Genomic DNA, 23,099 nt, shown 5'->3' with positions numbered 1-23,099 from the left:
GAACAGCCGCACGATTCTTGACCACAAAAACAGGTAGGCTCTATCTGCTTCCGCAACACAGAGCGAAACAACAATTGAGAAAGCTCAACACAAAACAGCAAAAAAACCGCTCGGGGAAACATCTTTGAAACCAAATCTGTCAACGCGACCAACCAAGGTGTGAGTCGAACTCACACCCCCTGGATTCTATTTACGCTCGAGACTTGGAGAGGTTTTTGAAGAAGTTGATGAGGCCAGCCACTTGGGCCAAACCCCCGATCTTCTTGGGAGTGAGTGGATTGGGCCAATTAATAAGGGGGAGGGAGTAAGTGAAGGAAATCAGAGGATCACTTGTTTTGATTCGCAGCAGCATGTCTATGAAATCGACCAGGGACTCCGCTGGTGTCAGTGACGAGTCTTTCCTCTCATCCCTTTTCTCCCTTCCGTCCAGCTATAAGAAATTCTTCCATCTTCACCCTCCGTTCTTTTATGCACTATTCTCACCACCCAGACATTGGGAGCTGTGATGCCCTACTCGACGACGTATGGAAGAACAACCAGGAAGGTCAAGAAGAGAAAGCACCTAGCAAGAGAAAGCACAATGATATCGGAAGAACGAGAACAAGGGCGTACGACTCAGAAACACGCATGATGCAAGGAACAATCTGAACTACTTTATTCCACTACCTAAAGCAATAGTCTTATCCGTGTCTCTTCTCAGCTAACGTATAGCTTATCGGAGAAAAAGCTCACTATCAAATGCCCAAGACAAAAGGTCAAACTCCCCAAGAATGCTGGATAAGGAAAACGCCGTTCCGAAATCCACCACTGTGCACCCAAAAAACTGAATGAGACCCCCTTTTCTTTTTGAAAGCAGAAAACCCCGAGAAAAGTACTTCCTTGCATACATGTGTATCAAATTGGATTATTGCCCGCTTCTGGGTGCCTGCCCACTACGCAAGGCGACCATAGATGGCAAGGCGTGGTATCCCTGTCCTCCAACACCTGGCAATCTTCCTGCAGATCCAGGTGAGTAGGGAGCGCTGTTTTGCTGGGCGTGGGGCATTCTAGACATGTCGAATGAGTTCGTGGCTGCCGGCGGAGGAGGCTTAGCTGGCAAAGAGGCAGGTGTGCCCCATTTGGCAATCGAACTCGGTGCGTTGTTGCTGCTGTCTGCCGCAGAGTTGGTGCCAGGGCGGGATGGCGTAGCGGCTTGTCTTTGAGAACTTTGGAAAGGCATGGGTACATGAGGAGAGAAGACGGGCTGTGGCAGAGGGTGAGGTGGCCTGCTGTTGGTCTGGCTGATACTCTGTCCGTTGTACGACGATGCCTGTGACTGGCTAGAGTTCTGACGCTGTAGTGCATGCGATCCAGGGTAAGCAGAGTTGAACCCCATGTTGTTTTGAGGTGCAATCGGTGCGCCGTAGTGAGGCTGATAACCAGGGATGAACGCCTGGCTCTGGGGATTGAAGTTTCCACGGTTGAAAGCACCAGCCATGACTTGGTTCTGATATCCCATGTAACTTTCGGGCATCTGCATCTGATTCATGGGCATTCCATATGGGTAGCCGTGTGTCGCAGAGCCGTGGCTCGCCGAAGAAGGAGGTCTGCTTGCAAATTGGCCACCGTAGTTGGGACTGCCAGGATAGCCAGGCTGATAAGGCGTCATCTGGGGCCATGAAGGATGTTGCTGCTGTTGACCTTGTGGACCTGCATAGCCATAAGGCCCAGCCGATGCAGGCGGAGAGGTAGGTCCGGATTGTGCCTGGAAAGACATGGCTTGGAAATCCGAGGAGAGATCATTGACGTTATGCTGGGCTTGATTGTTTGGATCGTTGTAACCAGCGTAGCCTTGCTGCAGCCATGGATAGGGGGCGGCTTGAGAAGACGTCGTGGGGCCGTATACAGCGTTATATGAATTCTGCGCAGCCGAAGCTGCAGGAGCACCGGCGTACATGCCAGGGGCACCTTGGGCACCTCCGGGGAATGCGGGGTAGTAAACCATGTTAACGCCGTCGGTGGCACCATTCTGCGGCGTCACAAAAGTACTGTAAGCAGATCTAGCCTCAAAGTCATCGTCACTGTTACTGCGCTGCTTCTTTGGCTTCTTCTTCCCAGCAGCAGAGCTGGATCGGGATTCGTCCCTCTCTTTGACTAGAGACACATCCTCGGTGGGCTTTGCAGATCCCAGGATTCGCAGTCTAGCCAACTCGTACCTCTGCTCACGTTGCTCGCGGGTCAGAGGCTTGTTCTTGTCAGAGTCACCACTATCACCTCCGTCAGAGTTCGACTTGGAGAGGCCATTCAGGGGTGCATCTCCGCCGCGGCGTAGAATCTTCATCTGGGGAGCAGCAGGAGGTGGTGTGTTAGCCGTTGTCGGAGGTGTCGCAATAGCAGTCAGGGGTGGAGCAATTCGACAGTTCGGAGTCTTATAAAGACGGACAGCTGAAATAGAACCATCAACAGCGTGGCCAAGAATGTAGTAGTCAGCCAATTTGTGAGCAAGCATTCTGTAGAAAGAATTGCATTGAGGCAGGTCCAGGGAATGTTCACTGTGAAGAGAGTCAGTCAGATGCACACTTTTTGGGTAATCGTAAAACGTACGATGGATCCTTGACAAAGTCAATGATGTCTTGCTCCAACTTGAGCACCCATATTCTGTCTCGAGGGTTGTTGAGAGCTTCCAAGAGCTTTGCGTCGGGGAGCACGTCTTCAGGCCTGCCGAGGTTTGAAGGTGGCTGGACATAGCCAGGCAAGGTTGCGGGACTGCCTACTGGTGGAGGCACGTAGAGAGTTCCGGCTGGAGCGTTGGTCACAGAGTCGGGTCTTGATGTAAGACCAGACTGGCGTAATGCAGGTCCTCTGGAAGTGATCTCCAACAGCTGATCACGGAAGGCACGAGCACCGGTCTCCGAACCAAGTCGCGATCCGACGGCGGCGGAACCAGGGGGTGAGTACGTATCATCATCTTCGATAGCCAAGACACTGGCACTATCGTCTGGTCTCAACGACTCCTTCTCATCCATCGCAAAAGTGGTGACGGAGGCCACGCTTTTTCCGTCGAGACTGGGGGGTTTGGCCGAGTCGTCGGAGGATGAAAGTTGGGTAGCGCTTTCGTCGGATGTGCCGGACAGAATTTGTGTGGTGAGGACGGGAGTCGTTTCGAGGCCGTCTATGGACGGAGCCTTTGAAGGCTCATTCGAAGGGGATGGGATAAGTTTCCTTGGGATTGCGGGAGAGATCGTATCGTTGCGAGGAGGCTGAACGGTCTGATTGTTGGCGTCCTCGGGATGAGAAGGCTGGAAGTTCCCAGAAGCAGGCAGCTGATGTTCAGCAGCAGACGAGGGCAAGCTGTGGCTTTGAGCCGGAAGGTGTGCGTTGGCAAAGGTTCGCCTCGCCGAGGACTGGTCGGTAGAAAGAGAGGCCATGGTTTCTCCAAATAGTGCGAGCTGTATCGAAGTAATGGAGCAGTGCGAATTGGTCGCTTGATGGTCGACTTTCTTTTCCGACGGGTACAATAGAATGGAAAGAAAGGGCTTTTTTGTTGTGCAGAAATCTCAGGAAACCGGAGGCTCAAGGAAAATGGTCAAGAGTAGAGGCAGGGATGCTGGCATGGTGGTAGGTCGACATGAGGTTGGAAGGTTGTTTGACACGGCTTTTTTTCCTGGACACGACAAAGACGGGCGCTTGAGTTTTTGCACCTGGCAGTTGAGGATGCGCGGATAGCGCAGAAGATCGCGACCGGTCAGAACAGCGCGGACGCAGTACTGAGATAGAGGCGGTCGCTCGTGGTGAGAGTCGTGTTGAACAGGAGCCAAAAAGGGCGCTGGCGGTCGAGCCTGAGGAGAGAGACGCTCGACGGCGCACCAAATCGTCGCGGGCCTTGGCATGCTTGTACCTACTGCCCCGTGCTTAACCGCGACCAAGTCGGCAAGGACGACCCTGCCCTCTGACCCTGGCTTGGCTACATCCATCTGCGCTTCGTAAATTAGTGAATGCGTTTGTTCTCTCACTGTCGCCTTAACAACCCCGCGTGTATTCGTCTGTCGCATCACTTCTGGTACCCTGATACGCCTGCATCAATAGGCATCTATACATTTGCGCACCATGAATCGTTACGGCCGCGCCGGCTTCGTGGGAGGCGCATCGTCGTCCAATCGAGCATCAGCAAACACCGTTTGCCAGAAGTGTTTGAAGAAGGGTAGGCGCATCGTCGCTGTTTGGCGCATTCACTTCACCGATGACTTTCACTCACACTCGTGCAGGTCATTACAGCTATGACTGCAAGGCGCAAGCCCAAGAACGACCTTACATCTCGCGTCCAAGTCGCAGTCAGCAACTCCTAAACCCCAAGCTCAAACCAAAACTCGCCAATATTGCGCCGACTCCATCTGAATCAGAGTACGCTCCAGAACCCTATCGATCTCTGTGTTACCTCTGACTGAATGCAGAAACTTAAGCGCAATCCAAAAGCCCTCCAAAGAAGCCTCACCAAGGCCGCGCAAACGCTCGTTAAACGACATGGATGGCCAAAGATCTTCGCGCAAGCGCTCGCGCTCGCGCTCCGTATCCTCTTTCTCGTCGGATTCTGTTTCTACCATCTCAACTCGCTCGCCCTCCCCGGATAGATCCAGGCCAAACAGACCTGTCGCAAGGCAAGAACGAGATGTATCAGCAAGAGGGGGTGCCGGAGACAAGAGAAGGCGCCCTTCCAGCTCAGCTTCGTCACCAGATCACATGCAAGAGAGCCAGAATCGAAACACTCGTATGCGCAGAAGCTCAAGAAGTCCTTCTGAGCGTGGAAGAAGACGAGGCCGATCAGCAAATTCAGAAAGACGGATGCGGTCCGCCTCCGTCAAGGACACCCGTGGCCTAACACCAGCTAGAAGACCAGACGCCGATGGTAGACCGACGGTGGGCCAGCAGCATACAGATCTAGAGCGTGCCGACCATTCACGAGATCAAGACCGCGAGATGAAGGATGTGCCTAGTGGGGAAAGTCGAACCAGGTCCTTGAGTCCTTTCAGCAAAAGGGTTGCTTTGACACAGTCCATGAACAGATGAACGTCTCCACCTGATGTCGATTCTCCACTGGCCCCCTCAGCATCTCAGCAACAGCGACTATCTGGACGATGAAAATTTTCAATAATCATTGGAAGAGCCTCGTCTCGGAGCACGTCCTACGCTCTCCGAACAACCCCAGTAGCACATGCAACAGTACGCAAACAGATGCCTCGAGACGCGCTACACTAGCGACACCAGCTCCACGCCTTAGGGCGTACGCGAAGCCATGTCGAATCACGTCTCAACAATACCACCAACGTTGATTCGCACGCACCCCGGCCTTTACAGTGCCTCGAGTGTATCGATCAGTGGGGGTTCTCTGTCGGTTGGCAAGCCTTCCGAGTAGGTAAATAGCACATTAATTGCAACGAGACCAATGAGAAAGCAGATGCATGAACTACGCAATTTATCCGCCTACTTCTAGATCAAACAAGCACTTGAGGCCGCCGGCGGCACTTGTGGGGCCGCATAGGACCCTGGTTGCGGTAAGTGAGCACACGACATCTCCACTCCCCGAGTGCTAAACTTTGTCACGCGTGAAGCTGTAGAAATGCACGATGGGTTTTGAAGTCAGTGCTAGGTCCAGAGAGAGGGCTTTAAGGAGTGGCTCTCTGTGGACAGAGCGGTCCTACTCAAAAGTATCGTGCATTCGGACAGGTTTGATGTGACAAGATTCTGCACACGGGGAGGCCGTATCGGTGTACTGTATGTGCCAGCACGTGCGCCCGGTCTGCCTTCTGTATGGTCGACGGCAGTTGTATCCTCACGTCGAGCTTTTCGTCAGCGCGCCAACAAAGCTTTCGCAAGATTCAAGGCAATCGTCGTAGGTCCCGGAGACGGTCTGTAATGCCTGCAAGCCACTCGGGGAGTCGGGCGAGTACGGGGATCATCTTCTGCGCTGCGCTGTGATTGTTGATTGTTGGACCTCTTGTGCCAGAATTTGATCTCCAGGATGCTTGCGAGACACATCCGCACTGTAAGACAACAAGACCCTCACGAATCTCATATCAGGATGCCCACATCTCTTACGTTTTGTAACTTGGGCTGACTCATTCGTGTTGGGGGATGTGTCGGATCCAACCCAGTTCTACTCAGGTACTCCGTATTCTCCACCACAGACAGATTAGCCGAGTCGACCGAGGACAACAAGGGGTCTGTGATTGAACCATGCGGGGAGGGCGTCTTGACATGGGGGATATCGTCGAGCTTTTGTACAGGGTATTTTCACGGCCGTTGGATAGCGCGCACATCAATGCGTCTGCATATTCAAGGATTGCAGCGAATCGCCAGTGTTACCAAGCTCGAAATAAGCAGCATGCAAGCCACGCACTATCCAACGGACGCAGACACACCCTGTATGTCGACTGATTCTTGGCCAGCTCTTCTTTTGATATCGCGAACCTGTCAATATCAGAACCAAGTACCGACAGCAAAATCTCATGCGTTCATGCTGCCGACGATCGTGCCGATGATTCAGACTGCCATGCATGCAAGGTTCAGGGCAGCGCAAGCCACGTTCTTCCTTCGCGAAGACCTACCCAAACACTTGGGTCCTAAGAAAAATTCGACATTGGTTGAGCTTGTTTCTGTCAAAGTCATGAATAGAAGCACGTTCAATTCTCTGACTCTTGAGATAGCTCGATGCAGAGACACGAGGCGCAATTTAGACGATGGGCTGTGTGTATATTGCGAGACATGCGTCCTGGCAACCGCAGTAAAGGTTCCAGGTTAGGTGGCCACCAATGCATAATCCCGCTGCATCATGTACCTATCCGGTTTTCGGATTGACACGATAAATCTGCTGTGACTCGAGAGACACAGTGTGCCAGAAAGCATGCAGGACAGGAACGTTTGTCAACCTTGATCCTGTTACCTTGTTTTGAGTTCTGACCGTACAAAGACAGTAGTTCAACTGTTTAACAGCCTGTTTGGCAGTACGACGGCCCTCGGTCGGCTCGGCGATGCCTAAAAGCTAAGCACGAGCCTGATCGAGAGAGTCCGAGGCGGATGGTGGCAGTGGAGCAGTGACATGCGCGTATAAACAAAAAAACTCTGCCCAATGGCACCCTAGATAGAGTAGGATTGATGATTGATGGTTAGACCAGGGTAGGAAACAGAGCACGCGAGCAGAATCCAGAAGGGAGTGGAAAAGGTGGAGCAGCAGGTTGTGGCGCGGCGCCGGTTTTGCGGGATCGAAACGCTTTGAAGATCGCAGCACCACTGGCAGGCTGGGCAATGTCCAATGAGGTCGCTGCGGCATCATTCAGGAATCAGCAATTCCTCTTCACCTTCGTCCAACAAGACCAAGCTCCCTACTCACATTCATCCGTATTCAAAAGCCATCCATTGTCCCACCCGTTGCGCCACGTCCAGACAACCCTTTCCACCGTGATAGACAAAGTTGCTTTGTTCCGCCCTTGTCGCTGCTTGTTTACTCCGCAGTCTATCGTCAATCTCAGCCATTCTCACCCCGCCGCTTTGGTTCGGTCGTCATCATGAAGTATGGCGCGACTCTTCGCCAGCATTCAATCCCTGCATGGGCGCATCGTGAGTATCACCCAATCCGTTGGCCCGGTGCTCTTACTGACCAGCCAGACAACATTGACTACGACGACGTGAAGCACTACATCAAGGAGAACACAACCGCAGGAAACGGCAACAGCATCTCTATACCAGGAGCCGTCGATGTGCGGGGGAAAGAACTCGAGGACAATCTCTATGGCATCTTGCAACAACAGCATCAGAGAATTAGCCTGTTCATAAGAAGCAAGACGGGTGAAATTGAGAGACGGCTGGGTGAGTCCTTATCTATGCGATCAACCACATCACGGCAGCATCAATTGACTGTCGCAGACCATCTCCGCAAGCAAACCACCTCTCTCACATCAAAGCCTTCCGTCAATGGCCGCATACCTGCTAAGCGCCTCGAACGATATGGTCGACTCGAGGCTGATATCCTCAAGTGAGTCTCCGCCTCCCCCGCTCTTCGCCCAGAGCGATACTGATGTACACAACAGGGCTGGTGACGAGTTGCAATGCCTCTCCCGGTTTTCCAAGGCCCAACAGACTGCTTTCCGCAAACTGTTGAAGAAACACAAGAAGTGGACTGGATCTACAGAACTCGAGACTGAATTCAACAGACACGTCCTCGGCGACCCTTCAAGTTTCACCAATATCGACATGGAACCGCTTTACTCGGAATATGAGGAGACACTCTCGGTGCTCAGGACTCTATATCATGAGCGTATCAGTGGAACGCCCCAGAAAATCCCAGAGAACACTGCTTCCCAAACCGGACTGGCACACCTTGAATCCATCATTAGCTCCAAGTCACCTGTCGAGTTCGACTCCTACATGTCAACATTACCCCTGGGTCGTGATGGTAAGAATGTAGTCTACTGGGTGCATCCTGACAACATCGTCGAACTACAAATCCTGCTTCTTCAACACGCTCGCTCCTTCGCGACTGGACGAACTTCGGCTTCGGCTATGGCTTCTCCGACCATCTCTCGTCAAAACAGTATCACATCCTCATTGGCCAGAAAGAATAGCATTGTTGCCGAGGCCGACACAACTTTGGTCGTTGCTGATGATCTTGAGAGTTTTGTGGCGCATCAAAGCTCGTCAACTTTTGAAGAGCGTGAGGACAAAGTGGGCAGTCTTCTTCAGGAAGCTGCTGTTCATGCAAGATGGGCCAAAGGTGATGATGCAATTGTCATCGCTCGTTCTAATGATAGTGACATTCAAAAGGCTTCGATCAAGAGCAAGCATGTCTCTGCCATTCTCGAGCCTTCGTCCACAATGTCGCTGCACAAATCTTTCTCCTCGAACGACAAGAACAATGAGTCCGCCGAGAAGATGCGTGCCTGGATTGCTCGACAGGAAACAATCGAGCCTTTGACCACCATCGTATCGAACAGAGCTCGCTTCGCTGAAATTGCCTCTGACTCTAGCGGGTTCATTCTTGCCACTCTGGATAAGAACATTCGTATGACCAAAGCCGGGTCTTTGACGAACTCGTTGGAAGATACGTTCACACAGTCTCTGAGTGCAGAATTTCCCTTTGCAGTCCTTCGCGTACGACAAGAAGGTTTCAGGAACAGCACACTTCTCAAAGTCCTGGATCAGAATCATCTTGTCGAGCGTGTTCGTGGCTTCTCGCTGGAGTATCACTCAGTTTGGTATTGCTGTCAACCTGAGAATGTCGTTCCCCCTTTCTGGATGCCTCTGATGAAGAAGGACATCCGCAAGGTACCTACAGCGGCAAGTAGACGTAGAGCGTACAACAACGACTCTAGTTACGGCTCTCAATCAACTACGCCTCAAATGTCGACTTCGACTGGATCTGTCGGCGATCACACTGGCGAATTGACTGCTGTAGAAGAGCAGTCGCCGCCCAGAGTGAAGATTCCTGATCAGTTGGAGACCCCTCCGCTCAGCGCTTTCCGCAAGAAGAGAAAGTCGGCTTACGAAAGGGCTGGTGGTGCTTTGCCAAAGCAGAAATACTGGAACGAGTTCGACAACCCATCTGATTCGGAAGATGAGGGTGCTTATGTATTGTACATTGACCCGAACGAAGTGTCGACTGCTACTAAGACGTGGCGTCGCATTCGTGGCTTCTGGACTTCGAAGAAGGTATCTGATCAGGAGTCCCTCTTGGGTCACGATGGCACTGGCGAACACGGAATGACCGAGGAAACACTTACCTCTTCTGATGAGGAAACGGCGACTCCTAGACGCTCTCAGCGTCGTTCTTACGGAACATTGGGCGGCCCTGCTGGACGTGTGGCTTCATACAATGCTCAGGTACAGGTACAGCAACAACCTGACTGGGTCCCACAGCTTGCAGCCACATGTCTTGTCGCATCTGTTCTACTTCTCTGTATCGGCTACATACTAGTGGCCACAGGCAAGAGAAAATTGGCATCCGAGGTTGATGCTGGTGTTGTGTTGGCGGTGGCCTCAAGTCTGGCCTTCGCCGTATCGGGCGTCGGTGCTGTGTTTGGCAGAGGAACACCGCGATGGCCGATCGCTACCTTGGTTATTGGTATCCTCGTCGTAGATGTCGCAGCGGCAAGCACGCTGCTGGCTTGGGCTTTTGGTTAAGTTGACACCCTACCCTTTCCTGTTCTCCGCCTCCCCGTCTCTCACCATGTTTTCATTTTTTTTCTTATTGTTCTCTTCGTTGTCTATAATGCTTCTACTCCTTTCCTTTCTATTACTGTTTCAAGCGGGCGGATTTGCTTTCTTTGCTCTGATGTTTAGGATACCACTACGTTATTGGAAGTTTTTGGCATGAGGGATATTTTCATGGGATCAAATCGGTTGGACGAGAGTTGAAGGATAACAAGATTGTTCTCTCCTGTAGTTATTCAAGTAACCTTCATTCGTATCAGATAGGCCACTGCCAAAGACGATTGCAGTGCACTAGCCGGGCGCCTGTAAATCTTCTGCCCAAGCCTGCAGACAACTGTGACGTTGTGTGGTAGTAGATGGGAGATCTGTCTACTTAGGTTGTTGCGGCCAAAGACAGCGATGAAGATGAAAGCTGGCGGTGTGATGATGAGACGTCTGCTGAAGGTGTATTCGTTCAGCTGCCGTCCAACAAGTCCGCCTGAGCTTCCTCCTCTCTCCTGGCCTCCTCTTCATCTTCCTTCTCTCTTAGATTGGTAGCCTCGAGCAATTCGGCACCCTCCATACCCACAGCCTCGCCTTCGTTACCCGTCGTCACACCAGTTCCCTTTCTCTTCTCAGCCTGTGCAGCAGCAATTCTCTGCCTGACCAGCTTTGCAATGGCATTATCGGTGCGCACGTTCAAGATGTCCAACTTTCGGTCCAGGTCACGCTTCAGATCCCAATTCGGCTTCTTTGGTTGCAGTTTGAATAAATCCAGAGGTTTGTCTTGTGCAGCAGCTTCTTCCTCTGCTTGCTTTTTGGTCGCAGCAGCTAGCTCTTGTGCTTTTCTTTCTAGCGTATTCTCTTGAGCTGAAGGGTCGTTCTCGAAGCCGAGTTTGGGAGCGCGTGTTGTGGCATCGTAGTTTCTGCCTGAGAGGATGATGGATGACACGTCCGCTGATTGCGCAGGGTCTTCTGATGTGAGGGTGTTGTCGTCTGCTTCTGTGGGATCCGAAGGTTGTTTGCGCTTTAGAGATTTGAGAGCGGCGAGGCGGGCTTTGCGGTCCTCGGCTGCATTTGAGAGGTTTCCAGACATGACAGCTAGGTGTGATAGCGGTCCGAGATAGTAAGATTGGAGATGGTGGGTTGTGATTGAATGCAGATGGATCTGGTCGCAAAGTTGCTTGGGCGTGCATGCGGAGCAAACAGAACAAACACAAAAAGTTGGGGATGTGGAAGTTCGGGGCCTATGGCTTGAGCGACATTTAACTGTTTCTTTCGCAGCACAACTCGATCGCCCTGTCGATGCCCGCCTATGCCACGATGCGCCGCCCGACACGTCAAGCTTGTGGCCGAAGCTGAACAACTCGTCCTGCCCTTCCTTGCCCCGAGGCTCTTCCAGCCATGGCCTCAGTCTCCATTAGACTCATCGGCAACCGCGCCTGCCCTATATCCACGTACTGAGAGAAGGTCTTTCTCAACCACTTCTTGTGAATATGCGAGACAGTCGAGGTCATCTCAACCGCAGAAGTACGAGAGTGCTAGAAGTCTTCTGGTACAACAATGGTACGAGAGTGCCATCGCCCCGGCCGACCAGGAAGACGTTCAGAAAGAGCATGTGAGAGATGGGAAGGATGCGAAGCGGAAGCCAGAAGAGCCCACCAGGACGAAACGTAGTCTCACCCGTGCAGATGTTCAAAAGGCCTATTACCAGCGCTGGTCGACCTCCCAAGCCCTAGTCAAGTCTCGCTGGACTGTCGCCAAGGGCGACCAGAAAGTCAGGACCAAGTGGTCTCCGCTTGGAAGGCCCGTTAGGAGAAAAGCTCGCGAGGAAGGTGCTGAAAACAAGGATGAAATCGTCTTCTCTGCCGACGGCAATGCCTTGTACTGGAACCACCATTTTGCAAAACTAAACGCTCGACACGATACTGCTTTGACCCATGATTTCACTCCTAGGACGACACCCAATCTCATCTTTCTCTCCCGGAAATGGGCTACCCGGATACTCAGTGCCAAGAAGTTTGGAGACCTCGAAGAGATGGCTACACTGCTTGGGAGGGATTGGAGAAGGAAGTGGATGCATGCTTTGCTATGGACAATGGCCAACTCGATCGATGACACTATCCGCCTACTGGAGATCACCCATCTTTCACCATACTTGCCTGCTGCTTACATTACCGATGCCTTGGCCTTTGTTGTTCAACATCACGCCAAACATTCAATCTCCGACGACACTCGTAAACACTTAGTTCACGTCATTTGCACCATAATGGAACGTCCGGGTACTACTCCTCTCCAAATCACTGGCAACACTCTCCGCAGACTGCTACAACTCTGTACTGAGGACGAGATTTCGCGACTGTTTGAGAGTGTCGTTCTTAGCGGCACACTCTTGCACTGGAATACTCGTCTGCACTATTCTACATATTTGGCCCATCATGGCCGATTTGACCAGGCTTTAGACATGCTCCTCGATGCCGTCTCTGATGGGGCCGACGTTGGGTCTAGGCAGTTCGAGAGTTGTTGCGCCACCATTCTTCGAAAAGCCGCTGATCAACCTGATGGCCTCCGTGTCAGTCTTCGTCTGGTTCAAAACTTATCTGACATAGGCGTAACACTCAACGTCCAACTTTGCAATATCGTCATGCTTAATGCAGTCGAGGCCAACGACTTGAAGACGGCTTTCAGCATCTATCATTCGCTGGTGGACAATGACCTACATGCCGATGAGTACACGCATGCTATTCTTCTCAAGGGCTGCAAGACTGTGATTGAGAATTCGGAAACTCTCAATACCACTATTCGTCAGGCTATAGCCGATGTCGAGGTGCGGAATTTGAACGTTGTAGCAACCGAGATTGTACACTGTCTCTGCCTACATCACTTCCAAATTGATCCCGAAAACGCCTTCACTACAGTCTCAGAGGCCTACACTCAACTGTTCGATACAGAAGCTCTCGTCAACCTTGGAATATTGCCTCAGAGGTACGAGAACAAATCTATGAACAGGATGAAGCCCACTATACCCGTCCTTGGTATCATGGTAGCAGCACACCTTCAAAATATCGTCCAATCACAAAGTCGTAATATTGGCCACATTCACGAGTTGTATAGACGATGGCGAAGTCTTGTGGAGCATGATGTCCGTCCTCATGGACATACGGCCAACAAAGATTACATCTTCAACTCCTTCTTGATGGCATTTGTCCAAGACCCGACTGGTCTCTCATACGCCGCCGAGGTCATTCGTGACATGCAAACGCCCTTACCCAACAACCGTTCACAAGCAAAACCGAGTGTGCGGACGTGGTCAATCTTCTTGCACGGATTTGCTAAACATGGCAAGATGGAACTCGCAGAGCAGGTGCTCACATATATGCGCGAGAAGAACATGAAGCCGAATGAGGTCACGTGGAATTCACTGATCGGAGGATATGCTAGACTCGGCAAATCGAACGAGACGGTGGAGACATTTGTCCGTATGCGAGACGAGGGCTTCGAGGCTGATACGGTGACGCAACGTCATTTCGGCAAGATCAAGCTCGACAGTGTCAGAGCTAGTGCTTGGGGCAGTAGCGAGCAGAAGAAAGAGTCAGAGCAACAGGCAGAGAGCAAGGAAGCCCATGGGCAACAACAAATTGTTGATGAACAAAGGGTTGATGATAAGGCTGACAGCACGAACGAGCTTGTTGATGGTGTGTACACGCTGAGCGTATAGAGCTCGAATGTAAGTAGTAAGAATAATCTTTGTACATATAGAAAGAACTTCCCCCACTTTACCTCTTTCCTCACTTTGCACCTGCCATCGTTGTCGCTGTTGTGGAGTCTGTGCTCATGCGCTGTCTGCGTCTCTGAGCAAGACCATTTCTTCTCTTTTCCTTTTTCTTTCCCGGATTCACCACATTGCCGCCTTCCATCTCGCATTACGCCACCAGCAACGCGTACCTTCAGGTGGTCATTATTTCAACGCACAATACAGAGTAACTAGAGGTAAGTGTTTGCGCATCCATCACGTTTTGAGCTGTGACTGACACTGGTCCCAGCACATCGATTACTTCACTATCGAAGACAGGCTGTGTTGAGCACGTCCAGCAGTGACTATGCACCTCACAGCCGGTCAAGGATTTGGGCACTATCCTCAGCCTACGCTTTCAATCATGACCACTGTGTTTGTATTGAATGATCGCCGTCATGGCGGTTGTGCGCAGGTGGGCTTTTCCATCCACCATCCGGTTTGCAAACACTAAGAACATACTCAAGACATCGATCACTCCACTGTTGATCGATGGGCTGTGTCGTGCATCGGGGACGACCTCATGACTCGCCAATTGAAAAACAACTCTTCCAAGCTGTCTACCTATGGGCAGGCCAGAACCTGCTAGACTTCGTAAACAGCACTTCGACAATCCTCTTCCTGACATTGCGCGCCACAAGTAATGCACCCCGACGATCTCCTTTACCGGATCAAACGTCGAACTTCGATACTCGCCCTTCGCTGGGCCAAGTATCGATCAACAGAGCCGGCTCATTGCTGGTGTCCACAACCATATAAACAACACTTCGCCTTCTTCTGCGCTCAAGGAGAAATTTCACGATCGTCCAGATCATTTGCGTCACTTTTAGCATACACTGAGTACGTTTGTCCTTGGCCCGGTTCGATTCTCTTCCTGCTGACCATTTCTAGAATCAAGTCACAACGCAAAAGCACAATCGTTTGCACCAATATGACTGTCCGAACGACACTGTCCATCGATCATGCAGCACTGTCAACGAAAGGCAGCTCAGTCGCACATGGTTTGGTCTATTCACTGTGCCTGAGACCTTTGCCTCTTCATCTACCGCATCGCTGGGTTTTCCTCCGGTGCTACTAACCATATCATGAGCTTCACCTGTGGCGTTTCTTCGAATGAATTTTGCCTATTGGTACGTGATTTGCCATACATATCTTCTTATTCATATTGACGAGCCACCGCAGTGTATAGTCGTATGGCATACAGGCTGTATGTACATTCTGTCTCATTAGGCTCGAGCACCCAGATTGGCCGACGTTACATCAATCCGCAATCATGGTCTCACCTATCTCAAGTACCGTTTCCACGAGCGTGGACCGGGAAGAAACAGAGAAACTATCACGGTCAACACTCAACACAAACGCCGGAGACATCATCACAACTCATTATCCTCGACATCAAACAGAAAAAGAAAGGATTCTGAGCGCTAAACTGCGAGGACGCACCTGAGCCGAGTCACACCCCTGGAACACAAAAGAAGAGGTAGCAGGTTGATGACAAGGACAGCATAGAGCTGCTGAGCATCCACCTTGGAACCACGCCGCGGACGCGCGACATGGCTCGGGCTTCAAGTAAGAAGCACGGCGACATGAATGTTGGCGCGAGAGAGGGACTATGGACTGCAGCTATATTTCCCAATCAAAACTAACGTTCAAACAATGTCCATTCCTCTTGTATGACGCGAATATGGATTTGTGTCATGTGAGTGTAGAAGCCAAGAACTGTAGACATGCACCCAACAACCAGAACTACCTTCCCTTTTCACAACCTTGCCGAAGCCCCCCTTGCAAGGGAAAGAGAAGACTTGGACTTTTGGAAACCTCATTCTTCGACTGCGAATTTGGAGAGAAAGACAGCACATCAAAGATGTTGGAACCCCACCCTTCACTCCCCGGTCCGCAGACCAGAAAAGCAATGGGTAAGTATAACAGATAGCAGTAGTTTGGTGAACACGAGCACCAAGCAAAAGATAGATGAGAAGAGATAAGACAAATGATAAGATAAATGGCAGAAAAACAAGAAAAGATCGAAAAATATGCCGAGTAAACGCGAGAAAGAGAGATCGAGAATATGGTAAGCGGGAAAGCCGAGATGAGAGGTAGAGATGTGAGTAGATAGCAATGAATGGCGAGAAAAAAAGGCAAAGAGATAGTAAAGAGATGAACAGAAACATGAAATGAAAATAGATGAAGAGATGGCGGTGAGATAAAAGGATGTAAGAAAGAGATAAAAGTAGATAGTGATGGAGAGATAGAAAGGTAAGATAATGAGATGATGAGATGATGAGATGATGATGATAGACAAAAAGAAAGATGTCAAGGGAAATAGGAGAAGTCAGAAGTTGGAGATGTGAAAAAATAGGAAACAAGCAAGATATGGGTGGACATGTAAAGAGATACGAGAGATAGATGGCAGCAATAAAAATGCGAAGATAGATAGCAGTATGCCAGGAGATAATAGTAGATTGCCGTAAGAGGATGGTAGTAGATGACCGTCAGAAATCAGTAACAGATGGCAATGAGTAAGAACAGGATAAAAGATAAAGATAGAGATGGAGATAAATAACAAGATGAGAAAACAAGATCGTGAGAAGAGATGTTAGTAAATAGGAAATGAGAAAACGAGAAGATCGAGGAAGAGATATACAAGAAGATAGCGAGAAATAAGAAGGTAACAATAGGTGAAGATGAATGGAAAGATGACAATAGATGAATGAAAAGAGAAAAGAACATGGCGACAAATAAGAGGATAACAATAGATGCAACAGACAAACTTAATAACAAATGGCGACAATTGCAAAGATGACAATAGATAGCTTTGAAGCAGGAGATGAGAGGAGATGGCGGTGTTTAGGAAGATCAGAGGAAATGGCGATAACTAAAGATGTGCGAGCAGATGTGATAGGAGATTATAGGAGATGAGAGTAGATAGCAACGAACTGATAGATGTAAGGAGATGGCAAATTATCAGAGAAGTGAGGAAAATGGCAGTAGATCAGAGGATGTTCAGCAGATGGCAGCTAAAATGATGTAGATAGTAGGTCAGATACAGTAAATGGCAGGTTACATCAAGTAAGTCGCAAGTCATATCCGGAAGATGTTAGAATAGATATCAGGATAATTGGAAGATAGATTGCAAGTCAGACCGAACAGATATCAAAATAAACAGAAGTAGAAAATCAAAGGATTTTGAGAGAAATTGGTGAATGGCAACAAATAAAGAGAAAGATAGGAGGAGAAGATGAAAAATTGAGAGAATGGGATATGTGGAAGATAGGAAAGGATTTGGACAGATGCGACAGATATGACAGATGAGGAAATGCTAGAAAGAAAGAGAGGAGAGATGGCGGATGTTCGTAGATTATATAGTCCTGGGAAACAACGTCTGCTTACATCAGCGACTTGCTCAGTGGCAAAGACACGAGGCCTGAGTCATACGCTGCCATATCGCAGCGAGGATGTGGTGTAGTTGGCCTCAAGAGTGGATGTGGTTGAGCAAGTTTACCTAAAGCTTGGTCACCGGCGCGTCACAAGAACATCAACTTCAAGTGTGCGAACACGAGAAACAGAAACGGACACGACGACAGGGGTAACGAGAATAAGACGTGAGGTGAGGAAGAGACGTGAACATAGATGGTATAAACAAGTGGTCTCCATTACACGAAGTCAAAGGTATCACCACCTTTATCTCTCAACATGGCGCCGACACGCTTGGTTCCCACGACTCGCTCCAGTCTCAAGCCATCCCACTTGGAGAAGATGGTCCTGACGGCTGCTTCGGTAGGATCCAATTTGCCCTCGGCGACCATGGTGCCTAAGAAACCCCTTACAACTTCTGTGTAGAATATGGGGTTCTCCGGTAGAGCGTAGAAGATGACTCTCCGCACGCCCTTCAGTCTCAATCTGTGGAAGTGATGCGCACGGCCTGTGTATAGTAACACACTGTGACGACCGGAAAGGAAATGACTGCGTGCACGCCTTTGATCGGGTACAGGTGTGTATTCGCTTATAGCGCCAAATGAGATGTGTTGTGTTTCATTCGAGTTGGCGAAGTAGTTCCTGACTCGTACGAAGTCGAGATATGACGGGATGAACAATAGGATGCCGGGTCCACCTTCTGAGGGTCTCGGGACCTTGAGAAGCGACGGTAGTACAGCTGTGTTGAAGTACTTGAAGCGGGCGTCTGGGTCAACAGGGGGCGATGCGGAGTCATATCGCGAGAATGTTTGCTTCATGCCCGCAAGATCGATGTCGCCAATCACGCCTGGATAGAAAGGTGTAAGTTTTGCTTTTCCTGCGATATTGAGCATATGAGCGTTGTAGAGTCTGTTGAGCTCAGGGGCTACATATGCCGAGAAGATGATGGTTTGGCGTAAGTGCTTGGCTTGGCCGTCGAGATAGTAGTTTCGTACGCGACTAAAATCACAGCCGTGTGCGTCTTTGGGCTGAAGATTGAGATGTTGGAAGACGAAATCTACGTGATCCCAGTTTTGCATGAGCATGGCATCCGCTTGGTCTACGATGCAGATTTCGATCGAGGAGAGATAATCGCTATCGGCTTTCTTGGGGTCGGTGTGTTCGATGATGCGGCGAAGACCGAGAGGCGATGCGAGAATGATGTCGGAAGCGTAGAATTGGGAGAAGAATTTCATAGTCTTGCGGGTGAACTTGACGCCCAGGCGGAAGTCGTTATCATCGTTGCCCTCGAACAACTCGAGGAAGTCGGCAGGGTGCGTATCATCTTCGGCACCGAATTTCAGCTCATCCAGTACGAAACCGTCTTCGAAACGTTTCTTGTTCTCCTGTTGCTCAGGCTCGCAAAGAGCTATCAAGGCTTCAACGTATTTGGCTGCGGCACTACGAGTCTCGAGCAAGACAAGGACCTTGGGACGGGTAAAGCCTTGGTCACGAAGTTCGAGATCAGCGTCTCCCTCTGCTGCTGCTAGACGAGTGTTGTTCTTGAGTACACGATCACGGCCCTTGTAGACGTGGTTGAGAGCATGCAGAGCAGCCATGTGTCTGAGCTCAGATGCGTTCTCGACAGTTCTGGCACCACACAGCACATCCTGGTAGGCGTATAGTGAGGGCGCAATTGCTTGTCCCAACTCGCTGAAGGTTCCGATATGTTTCGTTGCCGGCTCGGCAATACGTTGCTTGAGGTTGAGTTGTGTAACAGACTTGAGCGGTCTGCGTGATGAGGTGGGAGCGGATTCGGGAAGAGAGATGGCCAGGCTGCCGTCCTTGAGCACCTTCAGTTTCTCGGATCGCCACTGATTGTCGGTGATTGACTTGAGGCGCTTGGTAAGTTCGTTGGCTTCCGGATTGGCAAAGTGTTGATCGAAGGGATCTGTCGGGTCCTCATCCTCATCGTCGTCGGCCTCTTCTTGTTCTACCTCAGCATCGCTGTCTCCGTCTTCTTGTGTTTGGTCGTCGTTCTGAGCACCATCTTCGCTTCCCGAGACATCTGAACCCGCATCTGAAACACCGTCCCCATCCTCGTCGCTTTCTTCTTCTTGAGGAGCTTCCTCGATCTTTCTGCGTTTACGGCGGGGTTCGTCTGATTCTTGTTGGAAGGATTGAAGAAGAGCGTTGTATGCGCGAACCTTCGAAGAAGGTGCGTCTTCATCGTCGCTTCCTACGGATAGGTTGTCCTGGTCGTCCATAGGTTCGTCCTCGTCTTCGCTTTCATCGGGCTCGATCAAGGGCTGGTCCTCGGGTTCGTCGATTCTGCTGGTGCTGAACTCTGATCTTCCAAATCGGTTGCCTCCTCGACCTCCTCTGCCTCCTCTTCCTCCACGACCACCACCTCGGCCGCCGCGATCATTGAAACCTCCTCTGCCACCTCTTGATCCACCTCTCGAGCCACCACGGCCACCAAAGCTGCTGCCACCGCGGTTGTTAAAGCCACCTCTGCTGCCACCTCTACTTCCTCCTCTTGCACCGCCGCGAAAATCGCCTCTTGGGCCTCCTCTTCCTCTGAAAGGTGCCATTGTGATTTGCGATTGATTGATTTTGTCGAAAACCAAAAAAAGTCGAAAGTCGCGTATCTCCAGCGTTAAAGTCCGAGTTGGACTGCGACTTGGCGGTAGAAGTTCGGAGGAAGCCGTCGCCGAAAAGTTCCTTGCGTTTTCCCACAACGACAGGGTGATCGAGATAGACGACGGCAAGCTCACATCGCCAACGCAATCATGGCTCAAGACTCGTTCCTGCACCTTGCCCGCCCTCTGGGCCCCGTTCAAATCGGCACCCAGCCCTCGACCGCTCCTCTGAACGTCAGCGTCCAGCCCCAGGCCGTTTTCGCAATCCTCGACCACTCGCTCCGCAGACCCCAGGACCAAGAGCGCGTTATCGGTACTCTGCTCGGTGTTCGTTCTGAAGATGGCACAGAAGTCGAGATCCGCAACTGCTATGCTGTCCCCCACACCGAGACCCAGGAGCAGGTCGAGGTCGACATGGACTACCAGAAGCAGATGCTGCAGTTGCACCTTCGCGCAAACCCCAAGGAGGTCCTTCTCGGCTGGTACGCCACCTCTTCCGACCTGAACACCTTCTCCGCCCTCATCCAGAACTTCTACGGCCAGCAAGGCGATGGCACCTGGCCCCACCCCGCCATCCACTTGACCGTCTCCACCGTGCCCGGAAAGGACATTGAGGCCAAGACATACATCTCTGCACCCGTTGGTGTCACCGCCGAGCGCGCTGCCGACAGCTGCTTGTTCATCCCCGTTCCTCACGAGATCAAGTACGGCGAGGCCGAGCGCAGTGGTCTCGAGCTGGTTTCGGGAGCCAAGGAAAGAGAGGACCGTTCGCAGATGCTGCAGACCGACATCGAGTCTCTGGAGCGCGCCATTGAGCAGGTCCTCGAGATGATTGAGCGTGTCTCCAACTACGTGAGCAACGTTTTGGATGAGGAGGCCGAGCCCAGCTCTGCTCTGGGCCAGTTCCTGATGAACACCCTGTCTCTGGCTCCCAAGGTCGACCCTCAAGACATTGAGCGTGACTTGTATGTTACTCTGCTGCTCATCTTGTCTACAACACTTGCTAACATTCATGCTCCAGCAACAACCACATCCAGGATGTCCTCCTCGTCTCTTACCTCGCCAACACCATCCGCACACAAATCGACCTCTCAAACCGTCTCGCTACTGCTGCTCTCACCATGGGCGGTGAGGCAAACACCACCCAAGAGTCTGGCCAGAAGGGCAACAACAACAACAACCAAAAACGCGGCAACAACAACAACCAGGACCGCCGTCAACAGAACCGTCCCACCACCGAGGCCTAGACGTTTATACCCACAACGTCTTAGTTTATTCTCTCGAAAACAAAACCACGCACACCCCTTTTCATGTTTACCCTATAACTCTCTTCTTGTTCAATAACTCAAGCGCAAAAAGGGGTTCTCTTTTTTCTCAATCTACTGACAAAAACTGGAGTTGAGTTGTTATGATGATGGCTGTCTTTTTCTTCTTACTGGAAATCAGAGTCACGGTGTGGGCTAGCGGCATCGAAACCGGCATTGCATTCCGTAGAGGCGAAGGATAGAAGAAATGATCCAATTCAAAAAGTAAAAACTTCATGATCGTTTATCCTTTTGACTTGTGAATATGACTGAGTCATTTTGTTTTTGTGCTTGCAACATTGTCTGTAGCTTCAACATCCAGATACTGCCGGATGATGGACACGATCTCCTTCCATTCACGCATAGCGCCTCCTCCTGTGTCACCACAGGCCAGTTCCTTCTCAACCGGTCTGATATGTCTAACCCAGCCGCCAGTCTCAACCCCCCATTCTTGTTCCAACACAGCAGCTTGCTTGTGAGTGACAGGATGTGCCCACATGGCAGTGTTCATGGCAGGAGCAACCAATAGAGGTTTCTTCCCCGTTGATGTACGAAGAGTCGAAGGCAAGTTCGGCCTTCGAGCATCCAGAATGGCAGTCGTATCCCAAGCACGAACCACAGACATGACCAAGCTGTCAGCCATACCAGCAACCATTTTAGCCATGGAATTAGCAGAAAGTGGTGCTATGATCATGATATCGGCCCAACGCCTTAGCTCGATGTGTAAGATATCTGCACCACGAGTCCAAGGCTGAGACCATTCATCCTCATCTGTGTAGACAGCCTCGAGATTTGGTATCTCGAGAAGTGATGATATAGATGGCTGTTCTGCAGATTGACCTTGTAAAAATTGGCTGGCCGAAGAGGATAATATCAGGCGCATGGAAATGTCATGTTTTGACAAGGCTTGGATGATTAGAGGTATCTTGATGGTCGCGACTGAGCCGGTGCATGCGAGCAGAAGGTGCGGACGACCGTCATTTTGATGATCAGAGGCACGCAATGCTGTCGATGGTCTTGACATGTCGATAGTGTTTGGACATGGAGAAGCTTGCTTCACAGTTGATGGTTGCAGATCGGGATTGTTTTTCGAGTCATGTCAAAATGTTGCTTTGAAATGGATCTGCGTCATTGGCTGAGCGTCGCAGACGTCAAGAAGCTGGAGGTTTGTCGCAAAGAAGTTATCCCTCGAAACATAGACATCAACCACGAGAAACAATGGCAGCCAGATCAGTAGCTTCAGCGGTATGTCGCATGCTCTCAGCATCTATTCAAATACTCATAGATCCCTCACAGGCCTTCCGCACGGCATTCCGCCCTCGCCACAACCCTCTGCTTTCATCACGATTCGCTTCCCTGCAGACTCGCCTGCTGTCGCAAGAGACCAGAAAGGCCATTGACCAGGCCGTCGCCTCGGCTCCCGTTGTTCTGTTCATGAAGGGCACCCCCGAGATGCCCCAGTGCGGTTTCTCAAGAGCAAGCATTCAGATCCTCGGTCTCCAGGGCGTCAACCCGGCCAAGTTCACTGCCTTCAACGTTCTTGAGGATGAGGAGCTCAGATCAGGTTGGCTTACACATTCGGCCATTGTATCATGCGCATGCTAACATATGGAAACCAGGAATCAAGGAGTACTCAGAGTGGCCCACCATTCCTCAGCTCTACGTCGACAAGGAGTTTGTTGGTGGAACCGATATTCTGATGTCCATGCACCAGGACGGTTCATTGGCAAAGCTTCTCGAGGAGAAGGACGTTTTGGTTCCTGCCGAGTAAAGTACTTGTCGCAATGTAGATAACCTATTACCTTCGAG

General features: G+C 50.8%; 10 protein-coding genes across 10 annotated transcripts; 6 read left to right on the top strand and 4 right to left on the bottom strand.

Annotated features, from left to right (window-relative positions):
* Nucleotides 1-684: 684 nt before the first annotated feature.
* Nucleotides 685-3,671, bottom strand: M438DRAFT_313035 (uncharacterized protein). The gene is made up of 2 exons (XM_029902541.1): nt 2,584-3,671; nt 685-2,531 (listed from the first exon to the last, which is right to left on the bottom strand). The coding sequence occupies exons 1-2, from the start codon at nt 3,405-3,407 to the stop codon at nt 905-907; spliced, it is 2,451 nt and encodes an 816-aa protein (XP_029764166.1). The 5' UTR covers nt 3,408-3,671; the 3' UTR covers nt 685-904.
* M438DRAFT_394977 (uncharacterized protein) lies at nt 3,643-5,043 on the top strand (the record flags this gene model as incomplete). The annotated part of the gene is made up of 3 exons (XM_029909184.1): nt 3,643-4,180; nt 4,245-4,380; nt 4,431-5,043. Exons 1-3 carry the CDS (start codon nt 4,087-4,089, stop codon nt 5,041-5,043), a joined length of 843 nt encoding a protein of 280 aa, XP_029764165.1. The 5' UTR covers nt 3,643-4,086.
* Nucleotides 5,044-6,124: 1,081 nt separating this feature from the next.
* Nucleotides 6,125-6,870, top strand: M438DRAFT_135677 (uncharacterized protein). The gene has a single exon (XM_029898859.1). It carries the CDS (start codon nt 6,296-6,298, stop codon nt 6,773-6,775), a length of 480 nt encoding a protein of 159 aa, XP_029764164.1. The 5' UTR covers nt 6,125-6,295; the 3' UTR covers nt 6,776-6,870.
* Nucleotides 6,871-7,422: 552 nt separating this feature from the next.
* Nucleotides 7,423-10,391, top strand: M438DRAFT_135725 (uncharacterized protein). The gene is made up of 3 exons (XM_029898860.1): nt 7,423-7,590; nt 7,639-8,005; nt 8,061-10,391. The coding sequence occupies exons 1-3, from the start codon at nt 7,539-7,541 to the stop codon at nt 10,147-10,149; spliced, it is 2,508 nt and encodes an 835-aa protein (XP_029764163.1). The 5' UTR covers nt 7,423-7,538; the 3' UTR covers nt 10,150-10,391.
* A 272-nt stretch (nt 10,392-10,663) lies between these two features.
* M438DRAFT_257880 (uncharacterized protein) lies at nt 10,664-11,242 on the bottom strand (the record flags this gene model as incomplete). Its single annotated transcript, XM_029899734.1, has 1 exon — nt 10,664-11,242. A coding segment is annotated over one exon (579 nt), but the record flags the coding sequence as incomplete, so codon positions are not given.
* Nucleotides 11,243-11,654: 412 nt separating this feature from the next.
* On the top strand, nt 11,655-13,934 carry M438DRAFT_403274 (uncharacterized protein; the record flags this gene model as incomplete). The annotated part of the gene is made up of 2 exons (XM_029909650.1): nt 11,655-11,724; nt 11,772-13,934. The coding sequence occupies 2 exons, from the start codon at nt 11,655-11,657 to the stop codon at nt 13,874-13,876; spliced, it is 2,175 nt and encodes a 724-aa protein (XP_029764161.1). The 3' UTR covers nt 13,877-13,934.
* A 3,670-nt stretch (nt 13,935-17,604) lies between these two features.
* On the bottom strand, nt 17,605-19,611 carry M438DRAFT_267029 (DUF1253-domain-containing protein; the record flags this gene model as incomplete). Its single annotated transcript, XM_029900153.1, has 1 exon — nt 17,605-19,611. The coding sequence occupies one exon, from the start codon at nt 19,609-19,611 to the stop codon at nt 17,605-17,607; it is 2,007 nt and encodes a 668-aa protein (XP_029764160.1).
* A 498-nt stretch (nt 19,612-20,109) lies between these two features.
* M438DRAFT_291004 (eukaryotic translation initiation factor 3 subunit F) lies at nt 20,110-21,355 on the top strand. Its single transcript, XM_029901731.1, has 2 exons — nt 20,110-20,951; nt 21,008-21,355. Exons 1-2 carry the CDS (start codon nt 20,137-20,139, stop codon nt 21,231-21,233), a joined length of 1,041 nt encoding a protein of 346 aa, XP_029764159.1. The 5' UTR covers nt 20,110-20,136; the 3' UTR covers nt 21,234-21,355.
* Nucleotides 21,356-21,409: 54 nt separating this feature from the next.
* Nucleotides 21,410-22,379, bottom strand: M438DRAFT_343081 (flavo protein). Its single transcript, XM_029904902.1, has one exon. The coding sequence runs from the start codon at nt 22,312-22,314 to the stop codon at nt 21,565-21,567; it is 750 nt and encodes a 249-aa protein (XP_029764158.1). The 5' UTR covers nt 22,315-22,379; the 3' UTR covers nt 21,410-21,564.
* A 165-nt stretch (nt 22,380-22,544) lies between these two features.
* Nucleotides 22,545-23,061, top strand: M438DRAFT_266280 (glutaredoxin; the record flags this gene model as incomplete). Its single annotated transcript, XM_029900095.1, has 2 exons — nt 22,545-22,854; nt 22,910-23,061. The coding sequence occupies 2 exons, from the start codon at nt 22,545-22,547 to the stop codon at nt 23,059-23,061; spliced, it is 462 nt and encodes a 153-aa protein (XP_029764157.1).
* Nucleotides 23,062-23,099: the final 38 nt, after the last annotated feature.

This window comes from Aureobasidium pullulans (assembly GCF_000721785.1).
Source record: "Aureobasidium pullulans EXF-150 unplaced genomic scaffold scaffold_3, whole genome shotgun sequence".
Lineage (NCBI taxonomy): Eukaryota > Fungi > Ascomycota > Dothideomycetes > Dothideales > Saccotheciaceae > Aureobasidium > Aureobasidium pullulans.
This window is presented reverse-complemented; position numbering and strand designations above follow the sequence as displayed.